The sequence below is a fragment of the Mesoplodon mirus genome, assembly GCF_964341445.2.
Source record: "Mesoplodon mirus genome assembly, chromosome: 16".
NCBI classification, from domain to species: domain Eukaryota; kingdom Metazoa; phylum Chordata; class Mammalia; order Artiodactyla; family Ziphiidae; genus Mesoplodon; species Mesoplodon mirus.
In genome coordinates, this window is record NC_138992.1 from 24,931,806 (window position 1) to 24,944,850 (window position 13,045).

Here is a 13,045-nt window from a genome sequence, read left to right on the forward strand (position 1 = left end):
ACACCATACACAAAAATAAACTCAAAATGGATTAAACACCTAAATGTAAGGCTGACGCTATAAAACTCTTTAAGTATTATTAAAATAGAAATAATTTAAATCAATATTGGCAGTGTATGAATTTTTTGTTTTTGTTTTCCCTGAAAGGTCTTGAAGGAGCTTTATTGGGTGACACGTCATGTGACTAATTGATTGTTAGCATCATATCATTAGTTCTTATTATTTTATGCTTTGTTAAAATAGTATTATTATTATTGATATTATACTGACTGCTCCATCTTGATCATTTTCATTTCCTCATTAGGTTTTTTTTCTTTTACCTGATTTTTGTTAATATTTAAGTATTTAAACAGTAAAGTATTTAAAGGTAAAGAATCATTCTAAAATGAAATTGATCTCTCCCCTTTTTTTATACTTTAAAATAAGTAAATTATAAATTTAAACATAATAAATTAATCAGAGATCTACAAACTTAAAATACATCCTGAAAATCTTTGCCCTCATCCTTTTCCATGCTATCCTTTCATCCAAAGGGGGGTAAATACTGAAACTATTGTGTATCTCTATTTATGTACAGTGTTCTGTCCAGAGGCAGTAGTTCCTTCTTCCTATGTATTATATGAGAGGGAGTGAATCATCTACAATGTAAAGCCCTTCTGTACATTATTTTCATGTTAGACTCTAGTTAAAATAAAATGCATTTACACTTCCATATGTTACATTACTTGAAATGATAATGCTTTCTATTAAACTGTACTTCGATATTCTGTTTTACCTGCAGCTGAATGTGGTGCATCTGCAACAAGTAATGAAGGAATTCTGCTCTCTCCAAATTATCCACTCAACTATGAAAACAACCATGAATGCATTTATAGTATTCAGGTTCAAACAGGAAAGGGAATCAATATTTCAGCCAGAACATTTCATTTAGCACAAGGAGATGTTCTTAAGGTAGGTGAACTCAGAATATTTATATTTTGATCATTTTAGTCATTAAGTATACATTAATACATATATACATGTATATGATATATATGTATATATAATCAACCACAAGTTGATTCTGCCATTCATAGATTTAAATTATACATTATTTCCCATTTTCCTGTCAGTATTTTTCCTGAGATAGAATGTTTTGTTTCTAATGTTTATTTATAATAAGTAAATTTTGATTTTATGATACATGAATTTTTTTTCATGACATAAACCCATTTATAATATTGTTTTAAAAAGCAAAATACAGAATTTTTTGTAATAGAAGATTAAAAAATGTCTATTGAAAATGCCCTACGATATTACCAATAGCTGTTCACTTCCTCTACTCCAGTAGTCTCTCCTATGCTTTGTAATTTAGTTTCTGAACCCAATTTGCTACATAGCTGTTTTCTTTTTTTTAACATCTTTATTGGAGTATAATTGCTTTATAATGGTGTGTTAGTTTCTGCTTTATAACAAAGTGAATCAGCTATACATATACATATATCCCCATATCTCCTCCCTCTTACATCTCTCTCCCATCCTCCCTATCCCACCCCTCTAGGTGGTCACAAAGCACTGAGCTGATCTCCCTGTGCTCTGCTGCTGCTTCCCACTAGCTATCTATTTTACATTTGGTAGTATATATAAGTCCATGCCACTCTCTCACTTCGTCCCAGCTTACCCTTCCCCCTTGCCGTATCCTCAAGTCCATTCTCTACATCTGTGTCTTTATTCCTGTCCTGCCCCTAGGTTCTTTAGAACCATTTGTTTTTTGATACATGAATTTTAATGTTTCAATAACACCAAAATAAGAACACTTTCATGCCAAATATCTTATATTCAATAAATATTATCTATGAAACATAATCCATAAATGGACATTTATTTATTTCTATTTTGATGTTTATTAAGTAACTTATTTCTGTTCATACATAAATAACTCTTTGCATTTTTGACTATGAAAAAGTTTATAATTTATGAATATATCTAACAATATCTATAAATTATTTAAGAAAAAGTATACCTTGTTGATAATAAACATTTAGGACAAAATTTGTTAATTTATTTTAAAAAATTGAAATAATCAAATTTAAAGATACAATTAAAGGGAGTTCCCTGGTGGCTAGTGGTCAGGACTCAGTGCTTTCACTACTGTGGCCACAGGTTCAGTTCCTGGGTGGGGAACTAAGATCCTGCAAGTGGCACAGTGCTGCCAAAAGAAATTTTTTTAAATGATACAATTTTAGGCAAATGAATATTTTCATACTTGCTGATCCATATTTTTCAAAGTAAGTGTTTTGATAAATACAGTTTATATTCATTATCAGAATAAAAGTAAACACTTCTATAAAATCACATTTAAATATTTAAAAAATGATCACATACATTTTTTTCTCATTATCAAGATTTCATTAATCCAGGTAAGAAATTCAACATATTTCTGTTTTCACAAATCTTGAAAAAAATTATGATATCCGAGGTTGACTGGGGTGAGGGATTTTTATTTAAGCAGTGATTTTAAGGTGGTTGGTTATGTTCTTCTTTTAAAAAGAATATTAATTTGATGATAACTGATGGTTCTCTAACACAAACAGTTCTGTATGCTTGTAAGATTTGTATAAACATGGGAAAGATTTCCTGCAATACACTTAGATATATACAATTTTAGTATTAATTTAGAGCCATTCCCATTTTTTGTGCTTTTCCTCATTAGGCAACAGAAATTTACTGTATTATATCTTCAACTTCCAGTTCATTGTTTGGATTTTCCTGTTAAAATAAGTTTATTTGCTAAATTGGAATCAACATTGAGATTAATGGGATGCTTGTACTTAGAATTAAGGCAGTGGTTATTTATTTATTTATTTATTTGGCTAACTGTGGGGGAAAAATGGATCAAGGTGTAGATTAGAAATATGAGTGTAGCTACTAAACTCTATCACATAAGCAACAATAATAAACATGTATTTATAAGTTAAAAGTCAGGAAATGCTTCCCCATGCCTACCACAATCCTTCGTAAAATATTTCTCTGCTCTCAGTGATGCTTGAAATTTCTACATTACTTTTCCATACTGAATTATGTTTATTTTTTGGAAAATTCATTAGGGATAACAAGTGATGCTTTTTAAAAAATAGCCCTAATATGTTTCTCAGAGTGCTTTCTAACATATTACTTATTTGGAGTAAGGTCATATGCATTTGTGATGTGTGTTCCCTTGAGGAAGGATGGGACCTCAGTAATAAGTGACAGTCTGAGAGGATGCGATGGTGAGAGACAAAGGAAAGCAGAAAAACTCAATTTAAGGCCCTTTAGTGGATTTCATTAAATAGTGATTTTTCTTTCATGAGTGAAAGGATGAAAATTTATATTCCCAGAATTTTTTAAAAAATTATATCTTTCCTAGAATAAATATATGTTTTCCAAAGTTGAAGAGATTATATGCTAAAATTAACCTGGAAACACACCAATTTGATTATCCTTCTACTGATAGTCTAACCTGGGATTTATTCTAAATTATCACGTTATAAGAACTTCAGTAAGCCATATTACAGAGATGGTTGGGGATGGGCTTTTAAACGCTGTCTGTCTTCATGGTCTCTCCACCAGTGTAAAATGTAAAATGCTTGTATGTTATTCTTCTCATTAATTCCATGGATGACCATTAGGTCAAAGATACCTACTGACACAGGCACAGTTAGGCATGCACAAACAGACAATGTACTCTGCAAAAGACAAATGATTACTTCTCAAAGACTGCTAAGCCCAGAGTCCTCTCAGGATGGAAGGTCATTTGCCTCACTGCAAACTAATCCATGAGAGCCCATCCTCATCCCCAGCACTTTCCAATATTAAACCTAGTAGAGTCAGTTCTCTTTCTCCATTCCAACTAAGACATAAGAAGAAATAAGAAAAAAAAAAAACCCATTATGGAATTCTCTGCCCCTTGACTGAGAGATTAAAAAGCATTGTGTTTTTTTTTTTTTTTTTTTTTTTTTTTTATGTGGTAGGATTGGCTACGTTCTTTGGAATGACATTCTCTTGTAACCTTTACATGGGTATAAGGCTTGGAAGAAGGTTTGTTTTCTTCTGGTTTCACTTACTATATAAATCACTATATTGGATTCTGATAAAAACAAAACAGCAACAACAATAAAAAAACAATGTGTGTTATTTATCTATATCTATACACACACAAAAACAACTTTCCTTTCCAATAGCTCATCATCTAGGATGATGCTTGTTTAATCATTCACCCACTCTCTCTCTCCCTCCTCCTCCTTTTTATAAACACCTTAGTTATTTATAACCACACTAGCAAAGTTTCAGTAGGTCTGGGGAAAGTTGGTTCAGTTGGTTTGCACCCGGGATTAAGGAATTTTATAAAGCCCTCCAGATTATGTGATGACCAGCAGGTTTCGGAATTAAGAATATATCTTTCCTTGGTTCTGTTACTTTCAATGGGCAAGAATATTGAACTTCCCAATCCCTCACTCAAAATATGTAACTTAATTAATTCTTTTAATTAACATTTATAGATGGTGTTTATTATATATAGACTCTAAATTGTCAATAATGAATAGCTCTCCTTGTCAGCTGGATAGGAAAAAAGCTGAATACCAGTCAGAAATACTATTTATGTTTTCGTTGTCGCTGTGTTTGTTTTTATTTTCAGAAAAAGACTAAGCACTATGTTTAGATAAAGAAATGTAGCAGGGAAATAATTCAAGACAATCTTTTTACCACAGTCAGCATTGTGAAGTTTAAAGACATTTCTTACACAAAATGTAGACTAAATGGATTATTATGGAGAAGAGCCAGTAAAATATCCCAAAATTGGTTTTGAGAGTCCAAAAGAAAGGGTTAGGAGATTTATATCATATTTATGAAAAACTAGATAGTTGAAGGACTTAATAACATTCTTTTAGAAATATGATGAGAAGGTTATTAATATGTTGCTATTGTTGTTTTCGAAGACGTATTATTTTTAAGCTCTTTCATAACCTAGTTGTGAATCTTTGGCAGTACCACTTGTGAGAGCCTATTGTTAAATTTTCAGTACTTTTGTGAAAATTAAAAATTAAATTGTTACAATTACATTACAATTAAATTAAAAAACAAAGGTAATAAATGCAACTTTTCATTTCCTAATTATTTTACTACTTTAACTATTATCGGTGCTTTTGGGGTTAGTTATATATACTGTATCTGTGTGGTGGAAATACTATGTCAGGTTGTCCATCTCTTCCCAACTCTGTATTCAACAATGTCACATTGATAGCTTGATATTAGCCATAGTAAGTATTTACACTGCAGAAATTGGCAAATACTACAAACCCTGACTTTATTTATTGCTTTGCTCATTGTCAGTACATAAGTAGAAACGGTTTGTATCTGTAGCCATTATATTATGAATAGCACAAAAAATTGAGAAAATATCTTTTCTAGTATTTGAAAACTATTATTCAGTTTAGCAAAGAAGTTGCTCATATCATTTACAAACCAGTGACATTCTGATATAACATCGTTTTTGATGTTTCATTTTCATCTCACTTGTTAACAAAAAAAATCAAGCAATAGGGCTTCCCTGGTGGTGCAGTGGTTAAGAATCCGCCTGCCAATGCAGGGGACATGGGTTCGAGCCCTGGTCGGGGAAAATCCCACATGCCGCGGAGCAACTAAGCCCGTGCGCCACAACTACTGAGCCTGAACTCTAGAGCCCACGAGCTGCACATACGGAGACAGTGTGACACAACTGCTGAAGCGTATGTGCCTAGAGTCCATGCTTTGCAACAAGAGAAGCCACCTCAATGAGAAGCCTGCACACCTCAGAGAAGAGTAGCCCCCACTCGCCGCAACTAGAGGAAGCCTGCATGCAGCAACAAAGACCCAATACAGTCAAAAATAAATAAATCAAAATAAATTTTAAAAAAAATCAAGCAATGTTCACTTAAGAACAACTTTTGTGTGTAAGTTGCAGTTATAAGTTGCAGCTACAAAAGTTTGGCAAAAAATACTGAAAGCACTCTGTAAGAATCAATTAGCTCTATGGAATTTACAATAATGAGTATTGTATATTTTATCCTTGTGTATAAATAGGATGTTACACTTTCCTTAAATCAGTGATTCACAAATGACAGTCTGTGAGCCAAATCAGACTGACACCTCTTTCTGTAAATACAGTTTTAATAGGAGAAAGCTGTGTTTTTTGATTCACATATTCTCTATGGCTGCTTCTGTGCTAGAAGGGCAGTATTGAGTAGTTGCCACAGAGATGTTAGCAGCCTAAAATATTCACTATCTAAACCTTTTCAGAAAAAGTATGTCAATCTCTCTTTATATCAATAAAATTTACTTAAAAAACATATATATCAGTATGTACATTCACCAGTTTGGTTTGTTTGAGAGCTGGGTTTTAAATATTTTCTAGTACACCAGTGATCTCATAAGTCTACCACATGTATCTACTAACTGCTTGTTGTTAACTGGTAATCTTCTGTTATTTCTCCCTTCAAAAGCATTCTGTAAATATCCATTTGTATAGAGTGCTATGATAGGCCTCATAAAACCCTTCCTTTTCTCCCCTACTGAGGATCACAGAAGTGAAATGATGTGTGACATTCCAATCAGCTCTGATCGTAGAGCTGGGACCACAAAGCTAAGGCCCCTGAAAACCTGACCCCTCATTGCATTCCCAACTCCCTCCCTGATACATACTAATTCTTAATATTGAGTACACATTATATAGCTATTGTAAAGACAAATATTTGAGTACAAACAAATGTTTTCTTATCTGTTACATATCATCTTTGGAGAGAACATAATAAGATTTAAAATATTGTACTTTTTAACAATTGTAAAAATTATTTTTTTCTTTTTCATTCAAAATTTGAACTCTAACTCAACTTATTAGAAAAAAATTATTTAAATTCCAAATCAACCTATAAAACAAATGGTCAAAATGAAAATTCTAGTATTCAATGAGCAGGAATGATTTGAAGGTTTGTATGATTATACTTACATGCATGTGTAATTTCTCTCTTTTTATTTTACTTTTTCATATACTTTTTGCTCTTGGGTTCAGATAATAGCTTATTTGCTAAATTCACTAGAGAAATTACTGTGAATATACTTTCTAATCATACATTTATTATGTCATTAACAACAGCAACAGTTTTAAGTGTCCATAAGCAGTTCATCATAATAGAGTTTGACCTTGCAGGTGTAGGAGGGTCTGTATACCATAACTAATTTCAGGCCCTGATCCATTACAAAAGGTTTGATAATTGAAACATGGCAGTATTAAGTTCTAGTCTGTTCTAGTGTAGGACTATCAAATTAATTGCAACCTTATAACAAATTAGAATCTTGTCAAAGAGCTTCATTAATGTTATAAAAGCCCTCAATGCCTTTCACAATATTAATTCTTAAGAAAACTTGAAAGTCTACATTTGATATAAAAGTAAGTCTTCATTATCTGAATTAGGCTCTAAGTAACTAAGAATATTTCTATTGTGAGCACCAGTCCTCTCCCTTCCAATTAAAAGGTATACTATTATAATTAGCTTAGTCTTTTTTAGCTTTCTAAATTTCTGAGAAATAAAAATAGATATTAAGACATATCTCAAAAATAATAATATATTTTAAAAAAAGGAAAATAGGCTCAAATAAATAAAAACATACTTAAAGATCCTGACTTTAAGTAGAAAAGCAATGAGAAATAATCTCAAAATTTCTGTGTGGTTCTGATCAGACCCAATATGGTCACTCTGTACTGTAAATTTATTTTTAAATGAAAGGCACATTTTGATTGTTTTATTTTCTTATTTGTATGATTGCATACATGTCTACTTCAAATGTAATTTGTCTTTGGCTACACTGCTTTGTCCTTCCTTGTTGCCTTTATGTGCCCATATATATTTGAATACATTTGAACGATTTTATTTACAAGTTAAACAGCATGGACTTGATCATAGCTATAAAACTCTTCTCCTTTTAAAGCCTTCCTAATTAACACTTGATTTTCATTTTGATTTAACAATTTTATACATGCTTCCAAAATTTCGTAGCTGAATGATCACACTTCAACAAAAGTTGCGTTTTCTGACACACATTTCCTTGTCTCTGAATTATTGCTTTTACTGTTATGACAGGTCAGAAGTAAGGCAATTTCAGGCAAGAGACAAGTAACTTTCAGAAGTATTTCTCAGTTGTTTCTATTCATTATCATTCACAGAAGGAGCCCCAAGCTCCAACTTCATGAAACTAAGTACTTTGGAATGAGATTTGTCAGGGTCGGTCTGGTCTTTGTAGGACCACAAATCATCATAATATCCAAGATTTTATGAACTCTAAGAACCAATTTTCACACCCTTGGGGTTAATAACTACCACATTAAAAATGTGTGCCTTAAAGGAAAAAGAATAGTAATATGCAGTGTTGGCAAACCCTCAGTTTAATTACTGTACACTTTTTGGAAAATAATCTGAAAATACATGAACATTTTAGCCCCCAAATTCAATATATTGAATACTTTCTTACTGAAATACAAGTACCAAAAAAGAAATGTGAAATAACATCTAAAGGGTGTTTATTTCAGCATTACTTTTAGTCGCAAAAAACTTTAGTTTATTAATATATGGAATGGTAGTGCAAGTTGTGGTAGTGCCATTGAATGAAATATTACACAGCTCTCAAAAGGAAGAATATCTATCCACTAACCTGAAGAAATGTCTATAATGCCTTGATAAAATAAAAGCAAATTAGAGGGCAATGAGAAGCTACACCTTCCGAAGAATGGGAATGAGGTAGGGAGCTTTGGGAACATATCAGTTTTGCTTTGTATAATTTTGCCTTGTTAAATCAGCTTCTAAATGCATTTAGTACCATTTTAACATTTTAAAAGTGTCAGATATGAAGTAAAGGACATGGGTAAATAGAAGTTGCAAGTACATTTTATATTAATCATGTTATTAGAAAAGCAGGTGTTTGGTGCCCTTGAGCAAGTTCAGAAAAACAACCAACCAACCAATCAACCTTAGAAACCAAACTTTCTATACGTATTCTCAATTTTAAATTGTCTGCCATTAGAAGCATTGTTTTTATAAGAACAAAAACTTTATAACATGATTTTGAGTTTTACTTAGTGTTTTCTGAGCTTGGAATATTAAAATTACCCTTGTGGAGTCTAACTTTCTTACCCTGATATTTGTAGGAATTAATATATGCAGTTGTTCTTGGAAAACAGGTAGTGACCTGATTTACGAAGAGTGTAATAATTTCATTTTCTTCACAGATATAAATACATGCTCTGAATTGGTTATTACTGGCAAATTTACATTTTAATTGTAAATATATTTTTGCAGATTTATGATGGAAAAGATAAAACAACTCATCTACTAGGTGCTTTTACTGGTGCATCTATGCGAGGACTGACCCTTAGTAGTACTTCAAACCATCTCTGGCTAGAATTTAATTCTGATTCTGAAGGGACAGATGAAGGCTTTCAACTTGTCTATACCAGTAAGTATTTTGGAAAAAAAAAAAGGCCAAACACTGATGCTAAATATTTATTTAATAATTGCAGTACACCAGGTGAAGTAATATTCAACATTTGATTATCAATTTGCTGTTACAGCTCCCTTCTATGTATATAATTTTATTTGAACCTAACTTAAAAAATTACAGGTATTCTAAATGTTGCTATTTTACAGTTGAAACAGCTAAGATTCAGAAAGTTTAAGTAATTTGTGACTTTGAACTTATTTATATATTTTAAAATAGCATTATTCTTCGCGTGAAATATTTAAGAAATACAATTAAATGTTTTAATAAATGGGAATCCAGTGTTTGAGCTCCTACCTGTAATTGCAAAACATATGCAATCCATGTGTAGTAGTTATACTTGGTCACCCTTAATGATAATTGGATGGTTTCAAATGATTTTACACAGAAGAGTAGCTAAGATTTTTGTTTGTTTTGCTTTTGTGTTAAATTGCCTTGTTAAAAATAAACTTATATAGAACTATTGTGTTATACTCAAGTCAGCTTTATGACATTTAAACAGGTAGAAGCTCAAAGACTGAGAATCGTTGAGAGCCGTAGGTAGGTGGGTTACATCGTTATATGAACAAAATGAATTTGTTTTACCTGTATCATAATTTAAGAAAAACTAATTACACCAATGAACATTAAGTCGTATTCAAATAACATATTTATTAAGTTTCTGCCCTGTGTAAGAACTGTTCTAGGAAAGTAAAGTGCATGAAAAACTGTGGTGATTCCTGGTTGTGTGTTAATAAATTTACAATTTACCAGATCAAATCAGTTTTTTGGAAGTTCAGAATATTCGTGTAATATAGCAAAATAAATTAAGGAACAGTATTCAGAAATCCCTTTTACTGTTAGAATATTTGAGAGAATTGAATGAATTCCATAAATTTTCTCAAGAAGTCAAATGAATGAAAGCTATTACAGAAATGGGGAAATTGAAATGGTTACAGCATCAAAGATATTCATGGGATCCTAAAGGGAATCTGAATCAGATTACTGTTTGTGAAAATGCTCTTTCTTAATGATATAAGTAGGAGACAGGAGACATAATACTGAGATATTATTCTTGCTCCTTGTTTATTTAAAGTTTTTTTCCTACCTGTGCTAGAATTGTTAATTATTAACATTAACACAACAGAAATTAACAAAATGATGTTGAATACATATTTTTAAATCCTGAGAACTCTTGTGTATAATGTGATTTCTTATGACGCCCTCCCAAAGACAAATGAAAATCCAAGCAAATCGTGTTCACAGATATTGCTGTGTGACGGACTAAAAATAACAGTATTGCGATTATTGCTCAAATATAATTGGTGTGCTCTGCTTAGAAGAGCAAATGTTTTTAAATCTGTTTTCATCTTTCCCTTTTTGTTTTCTGACAGGGCTGGTGACATTTTTCAAGTCATGGCTCGATGTTTACATAATGGTGTTTCTTTGTTCTGCATCATTTTGTATTTCTCTTTGTCTAAAATGTCAGTGGGTTTCATAGAGGAAACCTAGATTTCCTTTTCTGATATGTAAATTCTATGTAATGTGAGATTATTGATGCAAAGATACTGGGCATTGTAGGCCATACCTGGATATAAAATTGTATGGCTTAGGTGTCTGGAATGAGTAAAATCATTGACGTTTTGGTCATTGCTGTGAGCTACTGGTTGTCAAAAAGAAAAAAAAAAAGAAAAGAAAGAAATGCTTAAAAAGAAAATATTTGAAGTCACTCTTCTTAATGACTCTGGCTGTTCATTATAGGATGTGCCTCATTATGAAGATGGAAAGCTATAGAATTGGGAAGAGAATATAAAAGCAATTATTTTTTAAAGAGGGCAAACATACATCTATGAATATTTTTCAGTCTAAGAACTGAAACTAAAATGTTTCAGTCTATATCCCGGGACTAAAATATTTATAGTCTGCTTCCAAGTTGTCTCTGTATATCACCGGGTCAGTAAATGCTCCTAAGATTTTCTGATCCAATGGCTATGTGCTGAGCTCCTTTGTTAAGGAGGGTCCTGGAAGTAGTAACACATCTGTTATTAAATGTATTTGTTCCTAAGTGTTACTTCTGTTTTTTACAATGGCAATCTTTTTACATATCTGCAATTATCTTAATAGTTAACCACAGATTTCCTAGCTTTGAAAGAAACTACTTCCCATCCTCCAAATATACTTTGGTTTCCAGCCTTAGCACATGTAACCAGGCTTTTTTTCCTTTCAATATGCCCCACCCACCTTGGGCATCAATTGAACTATTCAGCTTCAAGACCATTTCAAATATTTCCCTACTGGTGCTTACCCTGATTCCTTCAGCCAGAGTTAGCCTACTTTTTAACACTTCTTTTACAGTGGTCTATATCCACAGCTAATGTAGCTGTTATCACATGGTATTGTGGTTATTTTTGTTTGTTTATTTGTTTTGTTTTTTGAAAACATGTTATGCATAGTTCTTCATGGGGCCATTTCACTTCATAATGTCTTTAGTCAGTTTTAGTCCAATTACAACTTTTTACATATTCTTGGTAAATTAACATGTAGTCTGAATACTGATTTTGTAAAATATTTTTGTGATATAGAAGATTCTACTAGGCCACACATTTTATATTCCTAAATTTCTTAGAAGCAGTAATTAATTTTTGAACATGAGAGAAGTTGCTAAGATGTGCAAACATGGGGGAAAATGGAAAAGAACAGGCTTTGTGTTCGAATCCCTGTATCCAGTCATTTCTAAACCCAACCCCACCCCTGCCATTCTGTGGTATGTTCTCCTTAAAATTATTCCACCTTTGTTTCTGAAACATCTGAGAGAACACTGTGAGATAAAGAGGAGTTCCGATATTCACATTAAGAGGACTAGAGACAGGAGAGAGGAAATTTGGCTAGGGCAGATCAGGTAAGGATTCATGAATGAGGTAGCATTAAAGGTTGTGTTGGTGGATCACAGAAAGAAATAGTGGAGAGTATTCCAGGCAAAGGGAATAGGATGAAGAAAGGCACAGAGATTAGAAAGAACATGCTAAGCACATTCAAGGGAAATAGAGCAAATAATTTAATTCAGATTAATCCCATTTGCCTAGCTTCTCACAATACTAGTTTTAGCATAAACAGGCCTTTTATGACCATCCTTATCTAGTGACACCTGCCCTATCTAATGATAGTCATTTTTTATCTACCTTTCTATTATCTGTTTTTTAACTTAACAACATTTGCTGTAGTCTGGTTATTTTCATTTTAAGAGACAGAATTGCATTTGGTTGAGAATAAAATGAAGAAATATTTTAGAACAGGTCTTTAAGTTGTGTGTGTGTTTTTTTTAAGTTGTGTTTTATTTCAACTGTCTTTTTAGTCCATTCATTATATAGTCACTAAGAATAGCAAATGGACTAGTGGAAACAGTGGTTGAGATGCCGCTTTTAACTTCAAGTAATAGTAAACCTAACCATGGCTTAAACAATTAGGATTTATTTATTTATTTGTTTGTTTATTTATTTATTTATTTATTGCGGTACGCGGGCCT

The 13,045-nt window shown here is 32.1% G+C and overlaps 1 protein-coding gene across 3 annotated transcripts in view; it reads left to right on the top strand.

The window, feature by feature from the left end:
* CSMD3 (CUB and Sushi multiple domains 3) overlaps nt 1–13,045 on the top strand; it is a gene marked incomplete at both ends in the record, with an annotated part of 1,109,686 nt that overhangs the window by 768,962 nt on the left and 327,679 nt on the right. For all 3 annotated transcript variants that reach the window (XM_082600704.1, XM_082600705.1, XM_082600706.1), the window contains 2 exons: nt 782–951; nt 9,345–9,501. In XM_082600704.1, the coding sequence (XP_082456830.1) occupies nt 782–951; nt 9,345–9,501 (327 nt within the window). The remainder of the gene's footprint in view (nt 1–781; nt 952–9,344; nt 9,502–13,045) is intronic.